Source organism: Crassostrea angulata, chromosome 6 (assembly GCF_025612915.1).
Source record: "Crassostrea angulata isolate pt1a10 chromosome 6, ASM2561291v2, whole genome shotgun sequence".
Classification (NCBI taxonomy): Eukaryota; Metazoa; Mollusca; class Bivalvia; order Ostreida; family Ostreidae; genus Magallana; species Magallana angulata.
In genome coordinates this window covers 57,171,706-57,183,620 of record NC_069116.1, presented here as the reverse complement: position 1 = coordinate 57,183,620, position 11,915 = coordinate 57,171,706, and the positions used below count along the sequence as shown (strand labels likewise).

Genomic DNA, 11,915 nt, shown 5'->3' with positions numbered 1-11,915 from the left:
GTGAACTTTTTAACCCTCTGATTATTTCGGATACAACATTTTGTTATGAGTATTTTTGTAATCAAATCTGTTGTGTGTGATTTTAGTTTAGTCATGCTAAAAAAAAAAATGTAACGTAAAATATTATTATGAAATTGATTAAAATTTATCTATCAATTAGTAACCTAATGGCACACAATAATCTACACACAATTTTTTAAAAAGTTTCTTCTTTTACGGCAAAGATAGAAGAGCAAAATAGAAACCAAAATCTTGATAATGATGTTGTATATATCTGTAGAATCTCTTTATCTTGATCAACATTATTTAACTTACTTTGTTATTTCCTTTATGTTTTTCCTAGAGAAGGAAATTGTTGTTTTAGAGTAATCTGCATCAGAGAGACCAAAACAAGGCGACTAAAATGAACGCAGCTATATTTCTCAAATTGACTGTTGTTTGGATGTTATGTTCTGGTAACACATTTTCTTGTTATACATGTATGTATATTTTATAACAACTGGATATCTGATGAATTTGACTGTTATACGTGAATTTTTCAGAATTGGTTGCTGTCAATGTTTTGAAATACATAGACGGCATCAGTGGTCAAATAACATCACCGGACTACCCTGGGAACTATCCCAACAATGCTAATTATACATGGATAATAAGGACGGGGAGCCGCTCAGCAAAAGTTACTTTCAGAATTATTGAAATGAATATCGAAAAATGGGAATGTGATGATTATTTAGAGGTAAATTTGAAAATGAAAAATGAAAAAAAAAAAAGAGAATCCTTCAAAAATTTGTTAAAATATCTATGCATGATATTTTGATGTTGTTGCTACATTATAAATGGTCGTTAGCTAGTCGTCAACAAATAATTATACATTGATATAATGAGGTACAAGGAATATTGGGATCGATTTGATCAACCTCTATTTGTTTCATATTCAGTAGAAAAAAGACGACCACTGTCTCGTGATCATGTTATAAACTTTGATATTTACACAAGCAAATGTTTTTCATTACATAACATTTTTTGCGCAATCCAATGTTATTCCTGCACAACAGCAGTCTTGTTCAAGATGTTAAGAGGTCAACGTAGCGTATAAATAATCTAGATCACTACTTTTTCTACGTTCTCAAACTAACCGATTTACGCTAAACATACTTAATATTGTATTGAAAATATGATTAAGGCATGAAGAAAAATACTTATCTGTATTTTGTTAAATGAAGTTAAGATCATTCATAATTTTTTTTTTTACAATAAATAGCATTAACTGCGGGGATAAATTATCCTGGCTTAAAATTCACGTAAGACTATGTTTATGGATCGACAACCTAGCAAAGCGTTCTTGACAATTACAACCGCAACTTGTCAAAGAAGATAAATCAGTTCATATTTAACTCTCATAAAAAGTATTGATCAAAATGGCAAACGCAATATCACAGACCTTCCGTGTTTAGTCCAATTACGGACAAGTTTTACTCCTTCTGCTTCTCTGTCCGTTTTGTTCCGTGAAAGAAACTAGAATAGCTTGTCTCTAAAATGTCCGATGAGAATCATTATGCTCTTGAATCCCATTCTGCGACAGAATCTTATCTAAAATGCCAAGTAAGTAGTTTCTAACTTAGCTTTTAATAGCTTTGTTTTTAAATTTCGAACTGCTCTGTTACTTCGACGGAAAAGCCAGTAATCCGCTAAGAATTAATCTTTTTTTTCAATTTTACAAAACGTAGTAATTTTTCTTTACTGTATCACTTTATTATATTAAAAAAGTGCTGTCTTGTCAAACGTAACATCAGATTTATTTATTGACATAATCGAAAACTTGCAAGATTATTGAAGTATTTTTGTCACGTCACGTTAAGCGGCTTTCTAGGTCATCACAAAAAACGAAGTATGGAGCAATGTTATAGTCCTAATTTGCAACAATTGTAAATAAAAAAAATAAGATATCATTTTTGGATGTATATCGGGGTATAAATATGGGTTGGGAAGTGATCAAATCTTCCATTCAGGCTTTACGGGATTTAATCACGTGACCAATCCGTATTCATATTCCGTCATACATCCAAAAATGAAACCTTTTTTCTTAATAATTAAGCTCACTTTAATAAAAATAAAAAAGTAATAAAAATAAAAAAAATAATAAAATAAAATAAATAAATAGATAAATAAATAATACAATACAATTGCGACATCGACGCTCATAAAATGTAAGTCCGTTATTTACAGCAATTATTTTTAAGCATTACAATTTTTAGTTTATTATAGCAAAACAATTAGAGCCTTTGGGTTTCGGTTTCCCCAAGTTTTTAAAACATTTTGTGACGTAATCTTAAGTTATCTAGCGAATCTATAAAATCTCTCATCGTCCTGCAACGACCCTCCAATAAGGTTTGTTTTTTGTTGATGTTCAATAAATTTCCTTTTATTGGATGGCTACGTGTGACACACTGGACTGCTGCAGATTATTGGGTTAACAAACTCACAGAGACACAATAGAAGAGAAAAACACAACTACTGGTTTCTCTCATGAGAATTTATCAGTTTTCACGTCCATACCACGAGAATTGAAATAATTGAAATTTAAAAATCAAAACAGAAGAGAAATTCTATCAAAATCAAAATAATCTATTGCACAATTTTCAGAAACAAAACATAATCTCACTTAGTTTGAAGTTCTAGATTAACGTCTTCCTTCTGTATTCATTTAATGTAAAAGATTTCTAAATCATATAAAACATTTGTAAATCTACGTATTAACATATTTATCCTACAGAACCACATCATCCCCTACCGTTGTTTGTAGAGAAATGACCAATATGAGGGAATTCAGAACTATACTCACCTTTGCGCATGTTTTTTTCATGAAGCAATGAAGACTATTAAAACTAACGAAAAAACCCCCAACACTTTTCGTTTATTTAAACATTCTTCACCGTCTGACAGGAGTTCCTTTATTCAGTATTTATTATATTTACGTACCCAAACGCAAAAGGATCTGTTTTGGCCATATGCTTATTGTTAACTTATCACCTCACTGTAGAAGGTCAAAGTACTAGTAAATGAATAAAGCAAAACGACCATACTGGTACTGTACCAGTTATCGGCTAAGACCAGTTATCGGCTAAACTGAGGGTTCGGGTTTATAGCACGCGACAATCCAAAATTTTTAATTCAGTCGTCTTTTTCGAATAAAGAAAAGTAAGTTTGCTTGAAAACTTTCTTGAATATGTTATAAACATGAGCTTAAACGACCATTGTTTACCGCTGATTTTATATCTTTGCATTTCAGCAGTGGGGGAAGTGACGTAATAAGTTAAAAATAGAATATGACCTCTTTGTGATACGTTATTATATCCCTTTTTTTGATTTGACATATAATATCAATACATATAACATGTATAAACAAAAGGAATTCACAAATTTCCGAGAGATTCGTAACGCAGTTGAACGCCTGATTGCACAATTATGTATTGAATATTCTACGATTTGGTGTATTGCCGTATGATTATAAACGAATAATTTTATGAGTTTTGTTTATAATGTATCATAACCCCGACTACTTAATTACCCCACAAGGGGCATAATTCAAATCACATTTAGCAGAGTATAAAATCAACATGTACAGGGAGTTTGCTATTTTATTATCACAAAGCCGATAACTGGTACAGTACATCGTAAAAACTCGGCAAATTCGGGCCGTGCTAAAAAACACAAAAAAAGATGTTATGGGTTCTAAATAATGATATAAACTAACATATTGATAAATAAGGACTTTACTTTTTATAAAGTATGTCAAGTTTTATCCAAAAATATCAAGAAATAAGGACATACGAAAAGAAAACGTTATATTTTAGCCGATAACTGGTACAGTGCCAGTAGAGCTGTACATGTTCATAAGCAATAAAAAGACAATGATTTCAGGTCATTGACTCTATAAAACTGTTTGAATATGTAGCAGACAAACCTACATGCACTTAAAGACACCATATGATCTTGTAAACAAGTTAATTATGATTGGTCAGCGATAAGCGAATAGCATAAACACAGGACAAATATCTTTTACCACACATTGCACCGCCACAATTTTCTGTGTGGTAAAGGTATACTTACACTTTCATTTATACATACCCAATTATCTTTTCTTGTGTAGTATTGTGATGAATAATGTTCAAGTATACCAAACACAACCATAATCATACCTGTATTTCTATCCATGTGTTACAACAAATGAATAAAGCTCAAGATAGTATTTTAAGTACCGTACTCTAATGCATTTACATGTATATGGGTTCTTCACGGGGCTATATAATACTCAGAGGATCTGTAATGTCAATGGACCTCATGTCTTACGAAATGTCATTGATTGCTTGTAGATAACGGAACTTGAACCTTGTTGTTTTCGCCTTTTAAAACGATGTGGTCATTTGGAGAATTACAATCTAACTGGTCGAGGAAAGAAAATCAGAGTATCATTCATATCAGACGAGAGTATGACAGAAAAAGGATTCAGCCTCACATGGAAAGGTTGTTTTCTTATCTTGTTATCACAAGTCAATATTTTATTGAAAGAAATATGTGACATAGCTCATGGATATTTTTGTTTCAGTAACTCTACCACCAACAAAAGCCTTACCGACGCAGAAAATGTTGGCAACAACAACAAAATACATGGTTAGAACATCTAAGAAAATGGAAGTCAAAACTACTGCATTTCAGCAAACGACCACAACACCTTCATCTCAGGGTAAGTGACTGCAGAACAAATAACAGTTAAATAACTTATAACGTTGTCGAATTAGAAGCGTTACAAACAATGTGATCAATACAGATACATATACAAATTCACACGTTCTCATACTGCACAGACTCATCGCAACTAGGTAAACGTCAAAAAGTTAAAAACTGAATCGAAACCGACGTTGTGATGAAATATGTAATTCATTGCAAATGATGAAAATAATGAAAAAGTAACAATATCAAATAGGTAACAAGACTCCAAGGTATATTCACAATAAAAAGTGACCTATCCATATGCTGTATCCGTAAACTTCAGAATTACAATATATGTCAAATTATATACAGCTCATTAATTAACATCAACGAACTAGCACAATTGAATAAGTAAATGCGCAACAATCCCAAACAATACAAATTACAAATGTCATTTATACAAAAACATAATTATTTACATGTTAGAAAGGTATGTAAAGCTGGAGTGGGATGGATGCTAGCTAACAAGAAATTGACAACCAAGATTCGTGTAACATGAAATTCAATTGAACTCGAGGTTTCATGATTGAAAATTATAGGCCGTTTTCACATATACATATACCTGAGAAAACATTCCTGTGTATTTATACCATTGTCATTGCAAACACCTTGCTTTTCACACATCTGTTGTTTTGTAATATAAAGAGATGAAAATCTTTCGTGATTTGAAGGATCTTTTAAGAATTTAGTTGAATAGCATTAGATAGCTTTAAAAGTATCATTTATGAGTTTATTTTTTTTATTACTTTTTTATATTAGTTACTAGTACAGTGCTGGCTAAGATTGAATCAACACTTACGTCAACGGGATTAACTACAGCAGGCACAAGTACGTACAAACTTATAACCCCTTAATAAAATATTAAAGTTATTTTCAAGATTTAAAAAATCAATCATGATCCCCTTTTCTATGGTGGCATATCTCTGCCCCTTGTAAGCAAGTAATTTTTCCATCAAATATGTCGACATGCAAGATAATATAACATGCAGCATAACTACATTGACCTGCAAGAAAAACAATTAAGAACTGTAAAAAATCACAAACAATCTCAAATATCGCCCACACATGACATGCAAGATACTAAATGCTACTTATTTATGTCGACATGCAACTTAGGTATGTTCTTATGCTTCTTATTTATGTCAACGTGCAACTTTGTTATGTTGACATGCGAGATAAATATGTTGACATGCAACTTAATTATGTTCACATGAATATGTTGACATGCTACTAATAAGTAGGATGTTAACATAATTAGGTTGTATGTTGACATATATATGGTGCATGTTAACATAAATAAGTTGCGTTTCAAGATGAATATGTTGCATGTCAACATATTTATCTTGCATGTCGACATAACGAAGTTGCATGTCGACATAAATAAGTAGCATGTAAACATAACTAAGTTGCATGTTGATGTAAATAACTTGCATGTCAACATATTTATCTCGCACGTTAACATAAATTAGTTGCATGTCGACATACATTAGTAACATCTAGCATCTTGGATGTCACATGTGGGCGATATTTGAAATTTTTTGAGATTTTATATGATTCTTATTTGATTGCAATTTTCTTGCGTGTCAACATACATGTAGTTATGTTGCATGTTGACATAATTATGTTGCATGTCATCATAATTATCTTGCATGTCGGCATATTTGATAGAAAAATAACTGAACACAATGGGCAGAGATAGGCCACCATACTTTTCACATGAAATATATATGAGGTAAAATTCAATGTGCATTGAAGCTATACCAATTATGATGAATAACTGAATATCCTCAACGCTTATTGTTTCGTTGTTTTTAATTTTTTCTTAATATTATATGTAGTTAGTAGTACAGTGCAGGCGATGTTTAGGTCAGCACCTAGAACAACTGAATACACTACAGATGACTCAACTTCTTTAATTCTGATACCGGAATCACCATCAACTGTGACGAAATCAGGTAGAGCAACTAGCCTAACCATAATTTCTGAGCTACTATCATCTCTCTCTATACAGTATTCAGAAACAAAGTAAACAACGCTTTTAAAACGTTCGCTACCGCTGACACTGTCATCGACGACGAGATCATGTAGTATTGAGTTGACAACATTAGATTTCAATGAAACAACTAAGAATGAAGAAAATCGTACTCGACCTTTCATGATTGAAAATATCAATCATGAGACTGTTTTCACATGAAATTTATTTTATATGAATTGATGCTATGGTTATGGTTAACATCTTGTTTTTCACGCATCTGTTGTTTTGTAATATGAAGAGATAAAACCCTCTCTTAATTTGAAGGATATTTTCTAATTGTGTTGAAAACCATTACATAACTCTTGAAACATCCTAAATGCATAATGTTTTTGGTTTTCTCTTTATGTTAGTCAGTAGTACAACGCAGGATAAGATTACATCAACATCTGGAACAACTGAATCAACTACAGATGACACAAGTACGTACAAATATACATCTCCTACAGCATCTTCAACACTGAAACCAGAGTTCCCATCAACTGTGGATAATCAGGGTAGAATAACCAGTCAATCCATTCCCACTAAACTACTAACAACTCTCTCTATAAAGTATTCAGAAACGAAGCGAACAACGCCCAAAACACGATCGCGACCGCTGACATTGTCATCGACGACGAGATCATCCAATGTTGAGTTGACAACATTAGTTTTTAATGCAACAACAAACAAAGAAGACAAGAATACATTTGATATACAAAAAGGTTAAGTATTATACTCCTGGTTCATACTGTCTTTCCTTCAGCCAAAAAATGATACAAACTGTTCAGAACTAATTCTGGCGTTTCTGTCTTAGTAATAAAAGACAAAATACAGAAAGAGTAAAAATGGTACGTATTTTTAAAAAAACGTATTTTATATTGTTTAATGTTGTAGTGTACCTTATCATCGGCTTAGTTGTTGTTGATTTCCTTCTTTTGCTGGTTGTTTGTGTGTGCATTTATAGACGTTGTACTCAAACCAGGTGAGTAATATCATACGATAAATGATGAATATTATAAAATATTGAAATATTTAAAATCTGTAACAAAATACCATCTTAAAGAAAGCTTTTCGGACGAGTATATGGATAAAAAATATAGGAACCACGAAAGTTAAGTAACTCAATGGATGTCCACATTTTAATACTGTAGAATAAAAAAAAACCGAAACAATAATGCCTGCATAGCATAAAGATATGCATTTACGTGAAGATGTGTTTTAGTAATTATGTTGTGATACATGTCCGTAGTCAACAGTCAAGTTATGTTGCAAAGGTGATCAATGTAGATCATGCACTTTCTTTAGTGCACACTATCAAGATATATAATATATTGAACATTTTGTTTTCTTTTTTTTTGGTTTAGAGCTCTTCAGAAAAACCTGTGTCAGCAAAAGAGAGATGAAGGAGCACGGGATGTTATCAACAACGCATATTGCATATCAGTTCACGTTTATGACGATATCCCAGTGGATGCTGTGTGTGAATTAGAAACTAGTCCCGAGGAGAACAACGAGGAGGTTGAGGAGCAATCAACATTGTACGATAAATGCTGGAGGAATGAATACGATAAAACACAGTCAGCAATGGACGAATACAACAGAGATACTGAGCACACCTATGGTACCTGTGAGCGATTCTATTTCACTCTGGAGGCTACACACCCACGTTCAATCACTCAGACGGCGACTCCCACAACTACGCAACGAGATTCCACCAACGTTTACCACACATTGAATACTCATTTTATAAATTCAAGCCAACCGAAGTAAAATATCAATATTACAATCTAAATGTATGCAACCGTTTTATCGTCTTGTTTGGATGACATTTTTGAAATGGATTCAACATGTTTTTGCATAACATAAAAAAACTTATAATTTTATCGGTTGAGATAGATATTTACTTATATTTTCGTACTGCAAAATACCTATTGTCATCAAGCTTCTAATGTTTTATTCATAATGAGTGTATGTGTACATGTTTATCTTGTTTTTTGCACGCATCATTTTCGATATATATATATCGTTTATTTTGGCACAGAAGAAGATAGCCTTATAGAGTTTGAGAGAATGTACAATATCAGGAAAAATAAGGCCCCATAATAAAAACGTGCTAAGACAAAATTTTTGGATTTAGTCTCATAAGTCTAGACATCATTTGAGCGATCAATACCTCCTATCCGTATTACTTCACCTAAGGACCAACACAAGTGTATCATATATACGCCTAGTTTCCCAACTTATGTTCGTTCAATAGAGTGTTATAGAGTATAGTAAACACTAATCCCTTATTTCCAGCGTTAATCATTTCAACCATCCGACTCAACTACAGTAAAATTCATTATTTAGCTAGTGTAAACAAACAGGATTACATCCCTAGAAAAGAAAATGATGTAAATATGAATAATTCACTATTAATATATGTATATTCTTGTTACATGTTTGTTGTTACAAAGAAATGTTACAATTTTAAAAATGAATTTACTAATATAAATAATGCTGCAAAAAAATTATATTTTTTGTTTGAAAAAATTGATCACAATTATTATTTTCGCTTTAAGCACTGTACATAAAAATGATTAAAGATTCGTTGCAAGTTGATGACCCATCAAATTTTGGTGTTCCAATATCTTCAACAAACAAAAAATAATTGAAAATGAATCAGAACTTTCATAAATTAAATACATGTAATGCTTAAACTAAATAGCCGTAAAATAATTGATTTTTTTTTGTTCCAAAATATAGTGAAAATATTTGGACCAACCAGTTTTAAAATGGTCACAATTCAAACACAAAATAATAAATCATTTGTAAATAAAGTAAATGAAGAGCTAGGATGCAAATAAAGTAGTGAATCCATCAATCCATCCGTCCATCAATCAATCAAACAGAAAAAAAAATTACTTAAATTCTGTCTGGACTGAAAAGTAATAATTAAGGACTTTTAATACAAAAGTGAAAATGACAATCTAATAACACAGGGAGAGTTTACCTGGACGTTAGGAATAATGTATGTAGATAGTGTTGTTAAGGTCTTTTTCATAAGAATTGTTTTGATTTTTCCCTCTTTGAGTAATAAAAACAAAGGCTCTAAAAAGTGCATTTTAATTGGAATGCTGTATGCTCATTAAAACGCAAATAGTCAACTTCCGTTTTTCCTTACGTTCCTTTAGTTCCAGATCAAATAATATAACAATAAAACATTAATTGTTAGTTTCTTGATTTTTATCTACTATATGTCAAAGAAACAGAGCATATATTAAACTGTAAAGAAAAAAAAAACCCAAAACAAAATCTTTTCTTTACTGTTGTTTTGAATTTATGTTACATATTTTCTTGAAACATGTATGGCAAAAAATTAAATAGCAATTTTGTATTTTGAAAATTTAACTTTTTCCAATATTTTGAAATATGAAGACAACATAGTTGGTCACATAGTATCACCAGGATATTCTATGGAGTATCCCAACAATTCCAACTATAGATGGGTCATGAGGTCCGGAAATACGTTAGCAAATGTATCCTTTAGCGTTTTAAAATAGATATCAAGGAATGGAATACATGTGGTGATGATTTGTCGATATATTTTAACGCAGAAAACGGAGGAAAAAGGTTTGCAGGCTATCACTCTACAAAAATCTATGCACAGCGTTCCGTTTGTGGTAGTCAGTCAATAGTTGAATATTGTTCAGCTTCCTACGACTTAGAATCTTTCGGGACAGTATTATCAATCATTACTAACATAGAATGCAATAAAACACTAACTGAAATTGTGAAAGTAATAACAACTGAGTGAAGGGTGAAGGATTTTGGTGTTTATGACAGGACTCTATTTGTAAAACTATATACCATTTTGTTGACCGTTTCAAAAATAGGTTTTATAAACACAAAGTATCCTTATGATAAACTAGACTAAGTAAGCTTGTGCTAAAATTGTAAATATTTATTTTTAAAATCATTTAGTATATAATCTGCCATGACCATCTTTCATCCGTCACTATTGTACATTGTTCATGTACCTGTAATAAAGTGCAATTCGTTTACTTTGAACATATTTTCTTTCATAAGTTTATACTGGACAGAATTGGTGGTTGGACTATGAGGTAACATTTCAAAAGAAACAAAAACATCCATTTGCATTTATTTGGGTTCATTATACACCCTCACTTACAAAACACACACTTTGTACAACATCGTGGCGAATGATATTCAAATATACAATATGCCAACACAATCAGCTAGTAATCTAACAAAAATAAATCAACATATATCCTTAAAAAGAAGGTACCTCCCAAAAATTAATGTGAGTGTGTACATGTCACTGTTGATGTATGCATATTTGTTTTGTTTAAATTTTTTTTATATTAAGAATTATTATTTCCAAATTAAAATGAACTACTCCATTGAAAAAAGTGTTACCTGTATTCATAATTCAGAATTTTTACAAAGCACTGTTGAAATAAAAATACGATGCTGAAAATATATAAATGATTGTTGTGGCGGAATTATTTCCCTAAAGTTTAATATCACCGATTCTTTAAATGTAAAGGTAAAGTAAAAAAACATGTAATTCGGCCAAATTCAACATTTTTGAAATTGAAACAACTTTCTGTTCTTGTCATTAAGTAACTTTTAAACAAATGGTCTACATGTAAGTATATATTATACTATATAGTAATATAGTAATACATTAAAGTAAATATTCAACATTTTGATGTCATACATATTTATTTTAAAAAAGAATTGAAATGAAATTGTGGAGCAAGTTCACAAGAAATCATGGGTCATTCCGGAATGTCTACAAAATACTAGTTTGCTAGATTTTCACTGAAACAAATGAAAAGGAAACACTATACATAGACCTTGCCGGTGATATAGCAAATTGTTATTACCTAGCAAACTCATAAAGGAAAAGCAATCGGATTGTAAGTACTATATTTTGCAAATAAACTTCTTGATATGAACCTATTTACATGTAATAGCGAAAATTGTTAATGCTGCGTAAACTTTTTTAATGACGTTACAATGATAGCCACACGCGCTTATTGTTTGACATTGCATCATTTTAAACATAAAACACGGTTTTGTATATCTAAATGATTCTAAACAATTTGTCTTTCGCAAACGTAAA

The 11,915-nt window shown here is 31.3% G+C and overlaps 1 protein-coding gene across 1 annotated transcript; it reads left to right on the top strand.

The window, feature by feature from the left end:
• Positions 1–384: 384 nt before the first annotated feature.
• On the top strand, positions 385–10,605 carry LOC128186879 (uncharacterized). Its single transcript, XM_052856833.1, has 9 exons — positions 385–455; positions 543–736; positions 4,374–4,524; positions 4,607–4,744; positions 5,530–5,598; positions 6,609–6,725; positions 7,156–7,506; positions 7,679–7,766; positions 8,149–10,605. The coding sequence occupies exons 1-9, from the start codon at positions 404–406 to the stop codon at positions 8,552–8,554; spliced, it is 1,566 nt and encodes a 521-aa protein (XP_052712793.1). The 5' UTR covers positions 385–403; the 3' UTR covers positions 8,555–10,605.
• The last annotated feature ends 1,310 nt before the right edge of the window (positions 10,606–11,915 follow it).